The sequence below is a fragment of the Hyperolius riggenbachi genome, chromosome 4 (assembly GCF_040937935.1).
Source record: "Hyperolius riggenbachi isolate aHypRig1 chromosome 4, aHypRig1.pri, whole genome shotgun sequence".
Lineage (NCBI taxonomy): Eukaryota > Metazoa > Chordata > Amphibia > Anura > Hyperoliidae > Hyperolius > Hyperolius riggenbachi.
The window spans coordinates 206,866,828-206,879,873 of record NC_090649.1 but is presented as its reverse complement, the minus strand read 5'-3'; the positions used below and the strand labels follow the sequence as shown (position 1 = coordinate 206,879,873).

Sequence of the window (13,046 nt, the reverse complement as noted above, 5' to 3'; positions counted from 1 at the left end):
AAAATAAAATCATTGGACACTGCGGCGATTTTTCCGCGATAGCGTTTAGTGCTTCTATAGCACTGAAACGCAGTAGCCGGGAAATCGCCTGAAACCAGTGCAGGCTAAGTGTTTGCGTTTCGTGATTCTGGGCGATTTGCGCAAATTCCCCAAGAACGGGCCCATAGTGTTTTAGCGTTTTGCTAGCGATTTCTAGTGTGAATGGGGCCTTAGTAAGACTCCTAGCTTAGAGTTGAATGAAAGGCTACTGTTTAAGTGCAATGAAGCCACCCATTGTAGGAGGCGAACCATATAGAAAATAGTAAACTTAAAGAGACTAACAAAAACCTCCCGGGGGGGGGGGGGGGGGGGTACTCACCTCGGGTGGGGGAAGCCTCCGGATCCTAATGAGGCTTCCCACGCCGTCCTCTGTCCCACGGGGGTCTCGCTGCAGCCCTCCGAACAGCCGGCGACAGAGCCGACTGTAGCCTCAATATTTACCTTTGCTGGCTCCAGCGGGGGCGCTGTGGCGGCTTTCGGCACGGAAATAGACGGAAATACCCGATCTCCATCGGGTCCGCTCTACTGCGCAGGCGCCGGAAACTTGCGCCTGCGCAGTAGAGCAGACCCGACGGCGATCGGGTATTTCCGCCTACTTCGGAGCCGACAGAGCGCCTGCGCAGGAGCCAGGAAGGTAAATATTACGTCACCGCTGCACGGAGGGCTGCAGCGAGACCCCTGACGGATGGAGGACGGCGTGGGAAGTCTCATTAGGATCCGGAGGCTTCCCCCACCCGAGGTGAGTACCCCCCAAGGGACGTTTTGTCGTTACAGCTCCTCTAACTTTCTGAATGGGGTTCTAATTTAAAGTGGAACTGAAGTCAATTTAACTACATTTTCTATGAGAGAACAGTTAAAGGACCACTCCCACGAAACATATTTTCAAACACCCCCACAGTAGTTATAGCAACCATACAGAATATTGACAGTGTCATTTCTTTCAATTTCTAGCATGGCCCTTTAAAGATCCATATGACACTGTATACTGCACACGTCAATCCCTGCACTCCCGCTGACGGACTTCTGTATCTATAAATCCATCACCGGGGAAGCCTGGTCATAAACTAAGTAACTGATGGTATAATCCTTCCCTCGGCCCCAGTCTTTCCCAACTGCCATAAATTCTCCTGCTATCTCTCGGCTGACCAGGTCCCCGCAGCCCCCACTCTCTGCCCAAGAATTCAGTAGATCGCTTTCAGCACAGCGCAGACATCGCTGTGCAATAAGATGCTCGTCCAGCTCCTCTCCCATATTCAGTCAATGTAAACACTGCTGCTGTGGCTGCATCTAATGACGCTCCGTCACAGGACTGCGTGTCATTAGAAGCAGACAGAGCAGCAGTGTTTACGTCGACTGAATATGGGAGAGCAGCTGGACGAGCATCTTATTGCACAGCGATGTCTGCGCTGTGCTGAAAGCTATCTACTGAATTCTTGGGCAGAAAGTGGGGGCTGCGGGGACCTGGTCAGCCGAGAGATAGCAGGAGAATTTATGGCAGTTGGGAAAGACTGGGGCCGAGGGAAGGATTATACCATCAGTTACTTAGTTTCTGACCAGGCTTCCCCTTGATGGATTTATAGATACAGAAGTCCGTCAGCGGGAGTGCAGGGATTGACGTGTGCAGTATACAGTGTCATATGGATCTTTAAAGGGCCATGCTAGAAATTGAAATAAATGACACTGTCAATATTCTTTATGGTTGCTATAACTACTGTGGGGATGTTTGAAAATATAATGCTTCGTGGGAGTGGTCCTTTAATGACTTACACAATGTGTTCGGAAGTAAATATTTTACCACACAACACCAAAATGTATCGCTCTTGCACCCCCCTCTTTCTTCAGGAGAGGAAAACAATCATGAACTTGTGAGCTATTATCGGCATCTTGTGGCTAGCTGGAACACAATGCTAATATTGTAGTTTTGACTGAAAAATGACTTTATTACAAGGCTATCATTTTAGGTGGTAATGAAGTGTACCTATACAGTATTTTCAATTTTGCCGTAGTCAAAGCTCATCTCAGTCAGCGTAAACAAAAGTTGAGGCACTTCCACAAGCACAATTTGTGTAGCAATTACAGGAATACATGAATCTTAAGTTTTAAAGAGACTATGAAGTGAATGTAAATACTTGTATTTATGTTAAGCATTGGCCAGAGCTAAAAAACGCTGCATCCCAACCCCAGGGCAAAAACACACTACTTTTAGAGTCGTGGATTTTGCTGCCCGGGGAGGCAGAGCTTTGTGCTGTAGCTCTGCCTCCAATACAGTCAATCCCCGCCCATCGCCCACCCCTCAGTGAAAAAAGACAGAGGGGCGGCAATCAGCGGGATTGATGCAAGTAGAGGCAGTGCTACTGCACAAAGCTGCCCATCCGAAAACACGTCCCGATTTTAGCACCGGGGATTTGGGGGGGTTGAAAACCCACGTTCTGCAACAAGGATGCGGCTTTTAGCATTGGCCATAATGCTTAACATAAAATTAAAAAAAAAAGGTAAAAACAAGTATTTAAATTTGCTTCAGACTCTCTAAGTATAGGTGACAAGGGATTCATCAAGTAGGGGTAAAAAAAACAAACAAACAAAAAAAACCACAACGATGTGGAACTGTCACTAATTTTTTTTTTTTTTTAAATTTACCTTCAATGAATGATTGCTGCTATTTGCTACACAGCAGCAATCATTCACAGTTAAGTGAATGCACACAAGCAGTGACGGAGGCGCGTGGCAGCTTTTAGTGCAGGATGCAACTTTCACACCCTGTTATCTACAGCAGAGTTCCCCAAACCTGTTCTCATGGCCCACCGACAGTACATGTTTTGCAGGAAACCACACATCACAGATGAGGTAATTAGTACCTCACCAGAGCTAATTAACGACCTCTGTGGAGTCCTACAAAACCCTCACTGTTAGTGTGTGGAGGAACACTGATCTACAGGACAAATTATGTAGTGAATAGTCAAGTCCTGGGAATCTCAAGTAAAAAAAAAAAAAAAAAAAAAAAAGGCCAATTAAACAGTGTACAAGAAGTGTTAAGCCCAATCTACATGATACGATTCTATTTACAATTCGATTAAATCCGACATGTCCAATCCTGATACAATTCTGCATTGCAAAACAATGGCAAATCGAATTGAATCAGGATCGGACATGTTGGATTTAATCGAATCGTAAATAGAATCGTATCATGTAGATTGCTCTTTACAGAGCAGAACAATGGCTAATACTCCACACAAACTGTTGACACTACTGATCAGGGTCATATTTTAACCCAAGGCCCAGATTCACAGGAAAAAACAAACAAAACTCTTTACAATGCGCAAACATCAAATGTTGCTAGTGTTCTGCACAACTCTCATACCCCATATAGGTTGCTTGTATAAAGTGCATTACTGGCTGACAGCTGTCTGTGCACTGTTAAGATAGAGAATCAAGCACTAGCTGAAAAGCAAACTTACACTAGGTTGAAGGTAAAAAAAAAAAAAAAATCTATGGAAAACTAAATACCTTCGTTTCTGACTTCTGTCTTGGGTTTCTTTGCTTCAGGAGCAGCTTTGGTTTTGGTCATTTCTTTTTTACGCTTTGCAGAGTTCTTTGTAGCTTCTGAAGTGTAAAAAAAATACATTTTTCTAAAAAAAGTTGATAGAAACATTTAAAAAGGTATAGCAAGAGGAAATATATTGCATACCTTCATCGTCGTCATCATCATCCTCTTCATCATCGTCGTCATCCTCTTCATCGTCATCATCCTCTTCCTCCTCAGATTCTTCTTTTTTGGCAGCAACAGCTTTCTTTGCTTTAGCAGGCACAGGTACTTCCATGGCTTCCTCACCAGAGTCTAAAATTGAATTAAATCTAGTTCATTTCAGATCAAGTAAATGGCTTCCCAGAATGTCACTTTGAACCAGTTTCCAAAACAGCCCCAAAAGCTGATACACAGACCTGACAGACAAAGTCTGTAAAGTGATCTGTTAGGAACGGACATTTACTGAGCACATCAGAAATGTGAATCATCAAGGATCAGTATTAAGTCCCATCATTAATCATCACGCGTGCCAAAAAACTTGTAGGAGCAAAATAAAAAAAAAATAAAAAAGAATATCTTACCCTCTTCATCCTCAGACTCTTCCTTTTTTGCAGGTTTCTTGGCTACAGGTTTTTTGGCAGGCAGTTTCTTGGCAACTGGCTTTTGTTCTTCCTCTGACTCTTCTAAACAATTAAAAATTTGCAGTTCATTAACCAAAAACAAAAATGCTTTTAACAATCTCTGTAAACCCAAGTTTTCATTAGTAACACTGAATAAAATTGAATTCTCTACATGCTCAAACAGCACATCAGCTTAAGATTTCAACAAAATCTGTAGATTTACTGTATTAAGTCCCAAAATCTTCATCACGTGTGCTCAAACTCCAAATGACATTAACACCCTCTAAACTGCAATGCACAACATACCATCATCCTCCTCCTCCTCATCTTCATCATCATCCTCTTCCTCGTCAGATTCTTCTTTTTTAGCTACAGGTTTTTTTACTGCAGAATTCTTGGTGACTGGTTGAAGCTCCTCTTCAGACTCTTCTTCATCTAAAATATACATAGATCTTTAAGAGCAACCCAGAAAATACATTCCAGCTGGACAGAGCAGAGGTGTTGCTGTAGCAAGGGCAGCAAATTATGAGTTAGGCTAGACCTTAAAGAAAACCTGAACTGAAAATGAAAAGTCAAAATAACCATACACAAGTCATACTTACCATCCATGTAGTCTACTCCTCAGTGTCTTTCTCCTGTCCCGCGTCCTGTTTGTTCACTGTGATCAATGGAATTTTCCGTCCTCCATTTTGAAAATGGCCATTACCCATAAAAGCTTTCTGGTCAGCACACAGTTAAACTGTAACATCGCCCACTTGAGCCATAGGGAAACATGGACATTACCAGGTACAACAGTTTTCTTCTCCGCTATAACTGACAGCAACTGATATTTTACTGACAGCAACTGATATATTTCTGATCTGACAAAATATTGTCAGAACTGGAAGGGATAATTGTCAGAAGAAAATGGTGAGCTTCTGAGAGGAACTGATGGCAAGGTAACTATGTAATGTTCATTTGAAGTTACCTCATGTGTTTATTTTAAATATTTTTACTCAGTACAGGTTCTCTTTAAGCACAGAGTGAGAAGAGATATAAAGCACAAGTTGAGGATTGGAAATGGGAGGTTGTGGTGATGCACACCAGATGGGCAAGGATATTGTATTTTGTGTAGATACTAAATGTGACAAATGTTGAATCAAGTCCACGGTGGAGTAATGCATTTACAGCATATTTACAGAGGCATCTTGTGTGGAGTGTCAGGTTACGCCTCCCCTAAGCTGCATCTCCACCAAAATCGGAATCCCCAGGGCACCTGCAGAGTATAAAGGCAGCAGAGTACCCTCCAGCACCAGTCCCATTGCTGGCTCCCTCATCGTGACCCATTGCATTTGCCAAAATATATTTGGGCCACAAGACCACATAATTCATATTGAGGCAGATGTGACAGGGGAGTGCATCTTCCGGAGCAAAAAATAGGGTGAAACAATTGTAACATGGAAACATGGTTTCACAGGTTTGCTTTATGTTAAGTAATTTATATAGCGCCGACATATTACACAGCACTGTACAGAGTATATTGTCTTGTCACTAACAGTCCCTCAGAGGGGCTCACAATCTAGTCCCTACCATAGTCATATATGTCTATGTATTGTGTAGTACATGTATCAGTCTAGGGCCACTTTAAGGGAATCAAATTAACTTGTTGGTTTTTGGGATGTGGGAGGAAACCGGAGTGCCTGGAGAGAACATACAAACTCCTCGCAGATGGGATTTGAACCGGGGACCCAGCACTGCAAGGCGAGAGTGCTAACCACTATGCCCAGGGGTCTCAAACTCCATTTACCTGGGGGCCGCAGGAGGCAAAGTCAGGATGAGGCTGGGCCGCATAAGGAATTTCACAATCGCGGCGCATCGCCGCCTCTGCCCGCCCCTCTCACTCTTCCTTCACAGAGAGGGGCGGGGAGAGGCGGCGCTTGAAGTCAGGAGGGGCAGAGCTGAAGCTGAAAGCTCTGCCCCTTCCAGGAAATGCCAGCAGATTGCCCCCCAGGCGATTTGGGGGCTTTGCAGCCCTTGTTTAGTGGCGGGGATGCGGCGGATTACTTGGGAGCACTGAAGCGAACTATAAGCAAGCTTTTGCTGGAGAGGGCCACAAAATATTGTATCGAGGGCCGCAAATGGCCCGCGGGCCGCGAGTTTGAGACCCCTGACTATGCCACTGTGCTTTACTTCGCAATGTAAACACAGGGTCATTAAACACTCCAGGTGTGCAAAATGTAAAAAAAAAACAACAAAAAAAACATACCAGATTCCTCCTCTTCGCTCTCCTGTTTCTTTGCTTTTTTTCCATTTTTTGCTACTGTTGGAGTAGCCCCTTTCTTTCCTGGTGTAGCTACAGGCTTAGCAGGAGTAGCTTTCTTTCCTGGAGTTGCTTTAGCTGGAGTGGCTGTCTTTTTGGAGGGCGTTTTCTTCACAGGAACTTCCATCTTCGAAAGAGAAATGAAACCAGTTACAAATCCATGCCGAACAAATATATAGCTTGTGAGCACAATATCGACACATCACACTCCTAATTGCCAGCGGAAAAGGAATACTATATTTCAGATGTGAGCTCATCAGAAATTTGGTCTTTTTAAAGCGGACCTGAACTTAGAACCTACTCTCTGGTCTAAAAGACACACAACGGCATAATTTTTAAACAAAATGCATTTCACTGTTACAACTGATAAAAAGCCTAAAATAAATCTGCACCGTTTCTACTTCCTGATTCATGGAAACAGACCTATTCTTTACAGGTTGTGCTCTCATGTGAGCTTGTCGGCCATCTTTGCAGTGGCAGTCATGTGACAGGAGTAACCACTTGCCGACCGCCCCCAGCCGATGGGCGGCGGCAAAGACTGGGCCTAAACGACCGCAATACGCCCATCGGCGGAGGCAGGCATGGCTATCGCGTCATTCGTGACGCGATCGGCCGCCGGCGACTGGCTCCGCCTCCTCGCGCTCTAACCCGCCGGCCGTTCGGAAGCGCCGGCGGGCTACTAGCACCCGGATCGCCGCATGGAAGTATAATAGGCTTTGTAATGTATACAAAGCCTATTATACTGGCTGCCTCCTGCCCTGGTGGTCCCAGTGTCAGAGGGACCACCAGGACAGGCTGCAGCCACCCTAGTCTGCACCCAAGCACACTGATCCCCCCCCCCCCCCCCGATCGGCCACAGCACCCCTCAGACCCACCCACCTGACCACTGTTAGCACCCAATCACCCATCACTCCGTCACAGCTATTTTTTTTTTAACCCTAAACTGCCCCCTCCTGATCACCCCCCCACCCCTCAGATTCTCCCCAGACCCCCCCCCCCCCCCCCCCGTACTGTATGCATCTATCCCCCCTGGTCACCTGCCAATCACCCATCAATCAGCTCCTAACCTGCCCCTTGCGGGCAATCTGATTACCCACCCACACCAGCAGATCCGACATCAGATCACCTCCCAAGTGCAGTGTTTACATCCGTTCTCTCCTCTAAACACCCACTAATTACCCATCAATCACCCCCTATCACCACCTGTCACTGTTACCCATCAGATTAGACCCTAAACTGCCCCTTGCGGGCACCCAATCTCCCGCCCACACGCTCAGATTGCCCTCAGACGCCCCCACCCCCCCGCCAGTGCAATATTTACATCTGTTCTTCCCTGTAATAACCCACTGATCACCTATCAATCACCCCCTGTCACTGCCACCCATCAATCAGCCCCTAACCTGCCCCTTGCGGTCAATCTGATCACCCACCCCATCAGATTGCCCCAGACCTACCCTCAGATCACCTCCAAAGTGCATTGTTTACATCTGTTCTGCCATCTAATCACCCACTGAAAGAGTACATTTGAAATCAGCGCCGGTAGACTTAAGCGCAGGATACAGCGGTATATGGCTGATCCTGCTGCTGCACAAGTCCGGGCCGATTTAATTACTATTCCCCCTCCAGGCCGACATGGATAGTGGGGGTATGAAATAATTCGGCTTCCAGCGATTGCTGGAGGCCGAATTATGTTTTTAAGAAACCTCGGCTCCGTCGTCTGACGGAGTCGACGTTACTGAGCGCTTCAATAGGAATGATTCCTATTGTAGTCTATGGAGGCGCCGGCTGCGCCCAAATCTAGCAGCGCTGAAAAGCACTGCTCCGCCACTGAAAACCCATCAATCAGCCTGTCACTGCTACCCATCAGATTAGACCCCTATCTGCCCCTAGGGCACCCAATCACCCGCCCACACCCTCAGAACCCAGCCCTGATCACCTCGCCAGTGCATTGCTTGCATCTATTCCCCCTCTCTAATCACACCCTGAGACACCCATCAATCACCTCCTGTCACCCCCTAGCACACCTAACCATCAGATCAGACCCTAATTTGCCCCGTGTGGGCTCATGATCACTCGGCCAAACCCTCAGACCCCCTTCCGATCACCTCCCCAGTGCATTGATTGCAGTGTTCTCCCCAGAATATGAACTCACCATACTCGTAACGGAATACCTTGGGGTGTCTTCTTTCTAAAATGGGGACATTTGTGGGGTTCCTATACTGCCCTGGCATTTTAGGGGCTCTAAACCGTGAGGAGTAGTCTTGAAACAAAAATGACCTGTGAAATCCTAAAGGTACTCATTGGACTTTGGGCCCCTTAGCGCAGTTAGGGTGCAAAAAAGTGCCACACATGTGGTATCGCCGTACTCAGGAGAAGTAGTATAATGTGTTTTGGGGTGTATTTTTACACATACCCATGCTGAGTGGGAGAAATCTCTGTAAATAGACAACTGTGTGTAAAAAATAAAATAAATAAATAAATAAAAAGTCATTTACGGAGATATTTCTCCCACCCAGCATGGGTATGTAAAAATACACCCCAAAACACATTATACTACTTCTGAGTACGGCAATACCAGGTGTGGCACTTTTTTGCAGCCTAACTGCGCTAAGGGGCCCAAAGTACAATGAGCATCTTTAGGCTGTACAGGGGTGCTTACAATTAGGCACCCCCAAAATGCCAGGACAGTGAACACACCCCACAAATGACCCCATTTTGGAAAGTAGACACTTCAAGGTATTCAGAGAGGAGCATAGTAAGTCCGTGGCAGATTTCATTTTTTTTTGTCGTAAGTTAGAAGAAATGGAAACTTTTTGTCACAAAGTGTCATTTTCCGCTAACTTGTGACAAAAAAAAAATAAAAAAAAATTCTATGAACTTACCAAGCCTCTCACTAAATACTTTGGGATGTCTTCTTTCCAAAATGGGGTCATTTGGGGGGCATTTATACTATCCTGGAATTTTAGCACCTCATGAAACATGACAGGTGGTTAGAAAAGGCAGAGATGCTTTCAAATGGGAAAATTCACTTTTGGCACCATAGTTTGTAAACGCTATAACTTTTACCCAATCCAATAAATATACACTGAATGTTTTTTTTTTATCAAAGACATGCAGCAGAATAACTTTCGCGCTCAACTGTATAGGAAATTTAACTTTATTTGAAAAATGTCAGCACAGAAAGTTAGTTTCGTAAAAAAAAAAAAAAAAATTAATGTCTTTTTTTTATGAATATAATAAAAAGTAAAACTCACAGCAGCAATCAAAGGGCACCAAAAGAAAGCTGTATTAGTGACAAGAAAAGGAGGTAAAATTCATTTAGGTGGTAGGTTGTATGAGCGAGCAATAAACCGTGAAAGCTGCAGAGGTCTGAATGAGAAAAAAAGGCTCTGGTCCTTGAAGGACAACTGAAGATAGAGGTATATGGAGGCTGCCATGTTTATTTCCTTTTCAGCAATATCAGTTGCCTGGCAGCCCTGCTGATCCTCTGCCTCTAATACTACTAGCCATAGCCCCTGAACAAGCATGCAGCAGATCAGGTGTTTCAGACAAAGTCAGATATGACAAGACTAGCTGCATGCTTGTTTCTGGTGTTATTCAGATACTACTGCAGAGAAAAAGACCAGCAGGACTGCCAGGAAACTGGTATTGATGAAAAGGAAATAAATATGGCAGCCTCCTGTATACCTCTTACTTCAGTTCCCCTTTAAGGGGCGAAAAGACTGGTCCTCAAGTAGTTAAGATCAAATTTCAACTTGTGATTAGACAAAAATTAGGGAGGGGCAATTAAGCAGCACATACACTCTGAATTCATAAAGGGTGCACGTCTATGTTTTCCTTTTGTTCTGTGCAAGAGTTCAGTTCCTAAGCTAAGGCACAGCCAAGCGTGGAGGGTGCAAGCTAGCGAGGACCAGGCTAAGGGACACCAGGAGGGACATGGGACGCCGTTCACCCCATGCCCGGAGGCCAGGACAGACCCCGCTGCCACCACTGTGTATGATGTGCCTTAATACAAGAAGATATAAGTGAGTGCGCATTCATTGCGCGGGCTATAACATTTTTAAGCAGTTTACACTATGATGTATTGTATGCGTTTTAAAACTTTATGAATTCGGAATGGAGTGATGCAGTATTAAACAGAGGATTGAAGATTTTAAAAAGTGCCTGAAGCTTGTTTGTGAAATATATGCTAGATCCACCTGGCTTTGAGGTGGCTGCAATCTGGTGAGCGCAATCTGACTTGGGAGTGGATTCACGAGTGCAGCACGAGCACATTGGTCACGAGGGTGATTAACTATGTGGTACATTGTGTGTTTGAGTCACGCTATGTGCTGTTTACTAATTTATAGTAAGGTGGAGAGCGCAGTTCAACTACTTGATATATATTTACATCTGGAACCCTGATACAGCGATCCCACAACTAACTTTCTTGAAATTGGCTGCAGTAAGGTCTGATAGTTATTGAACGGGACTTTTTTTGGTAATTGTGGTCCTGGACTGATCATATCTGTGGAATCCTGAGGAGAAGCATCTGATATAGTGGTACTGTGCATGTTAATCTGACACCATAGGCAGCGCAGCCCTGTTTTCTTTAATATACTATGCCAAGGGGAAAAAAAATTAAAATATATAGTTGATCTACTTAACACATGTATTGTACTGTCCACATTTTGCTTTCAGTGAATATATAGTAAAAGAGGAGAATTCTGTTCCTGGTGGTGGTCATGTCTTTTGCCCACAGTTTAGGCTAAAGCCCTGATGTCATTTCTGCCCTTTACTTTTTTTTTTAATTTTCTCCTCCAATCGCTGAGCCACCTCAGCCTTGCTTGTAAACACAAGTGAGCAGGGATCATGTTTCAGATAAGAAGCTAAGCGGGGACATAAAGGGAAGAGGAGGAATATATTATAGATTAAAAAAAACCCAGCATGCAACTGTTTGGCACTGACTACTAAAAGGACCAGTGCTCCTTAAAGTGGATCCGAGATGAACTTTTACTCATTGCATAATGGTGTTCCTTTCCTATTGTTTAAAGGGCATTCCTCAAGCCAAATACTTTGTTTTAACCAGGGCTGTGGAGTCGGAGCAATTTTGGGTACCTGGAGTCGGAGTCGGGAAAAAATGCACCGACTCCTAATGAATTTTGAACTGTAATTAAAATAGAAAATATGCTAAAATGTTCAATTTCTCAGATAATGGTCATTAAAAATGTATATATACAGTAATAGCTGTGCTCAGTCCAAAAAAATGAAATAAACCAATCAAAATTAGTTACTTGTGCTGCTTCAATAAAGCAGTCCCCGTATTTTTAAGGTCAGATATACATATCTGATTGTGACTGTATATGATGTGCACACAGGAATCTCATATATACTAAATAACGTCTATGCTGTAAGAATAAAGCCTGATGTGTAGCTGTGTCACTAATAGAGATGGTCAATGAGATGGAAATAATTCTGCATTGATGCTGGTTTATGCAAATGTATGCACTCTTTGCTCATGAAATCAAATTTGATGTTAAAATTTGGTTTGGTGACTACAAATTAAACGGTACCTGAGACTGATGAAAAAAAAAAAAAAGTTATACATACCTGGGGTTTCTTCCAGCCCCCTTCAGGCTAATCAGTCCCTCGCTGTCCTCCTCCACCACCTGGATCTTCTGCTATGAGTGCTGGTAATTCAGCCAGTCAGCGCAGTCCAGCCACGTGCCGCACCCACAGCCAGGAGCGTTCTGCACCTGCGCAATAGTGCCGCGCAGGTGTAGTACGCTCCCGGCGGTGGTGTGTGCATGCGCACTACACCAGACTGGCTCAAGTACCTGGACTCATAGCAGAAGTTCCAGGTGGCGGAGGAGGCCAGCGAGGAACTGATTAGCCTGAAGGGGGCTAAAGGAAGCCCCAGGTATGTATAAAACTAATTTCATCTGTCTCAGGTTTACTTTGTTACACAGTAGTACTATACTCTACATATGCACTCCCCACAGAGCTGCAGGGAATCCACTGAGAATGTTGTGCACATTGAACATAGAGGTGTTGTCTGTCACCCATAAACCTTGTTCAGATTGTGCATGAAGAATGTGTAATAGAGGAAGAATCTCCTCATTCCCCTTCAGAGTACCTGCACATCATTCTTACATGTACCCACAGTTACATTGCCTAGGGCCTGATAGATGTTCTTTGTTCCGGTTTCTACCTTTTACAAGTACGCTTACCAAGGACTAGTTTTAGTCTATGACTAAAGGGAATAAATATAATCGTCTACATATCCTCACTTCAGTTGTCTTGCAAAATTCCTAAGCGTTGGCAGTTAAGAGACGAATTTCACGTTACATGCTTTCAATCAACAAAATTGTAATATGCAAATTAGAGGTGTCGGGAGTCGATGGAATACTAAACTGAGGGGTCGGAGGAATTTTGGACCGACTCCACAGCCCTGGTTTTAACACTCGAACTCTATCCAGACAGTAGCAAGGGCTCATGGGAGCTCAGTCTGGGCAGGAAGAGGGGGCGGTATTACTAGCCAGATTTCAGAGGCAGAGGGGGATTAGGTTTTTTTCACAGGCTGAGT

At 44.6% G+C, this 13,046-nt stretch overlaps 1 protein-coding gene and 1 non-coding gene across 2 annotated transcripts in view; both read right to left on the bottom strand.

The window, feature by feature from the left end:
- Positions 1 to 13,046, bottom strand: part of NCL (nucleolin) — a 35,310-nt gene that overhangs the window by 15,489 nt on the left and 6,775 nt on the right. The window contains exons 3-7 of the mRNA XM_068281279.1: positions 6,428 to 6,608; positions 4,489 to 4,617; positions 4,144 to 4,245; positions 3,725 to 3,874; positions 3,544 to 3,639 (exon numbers count right to left, since the gene is read on the bottom strand). Coding sequence (XP_068137380.1) covers positions 3,544 to 3,639; positions 3,725 to 3,874; positions 4,144 to 4,245; positions 4,489 to 4,617; positions 6,428 to 6,608 — 658 coding nt within the window. The remainder of the gene's footprint in view (positions 1 to 3,543; positions 3,640 to 3,724; positions 3,875 to 4,143; positions 4,246 to 4,488; positions 4,618 to 6,427; positions 6,609 to 13,046) is intronic.
- Positions 4,029 to 4,093, bottom strand: LOC137505465 (small nucleolar RNA SNORD82). Its single transcript, XR_011020077.1, has one exon. It is a non-coding gene; the product is annotated as a small nucleolar RNA SNORD82 (small nucleolar RNA).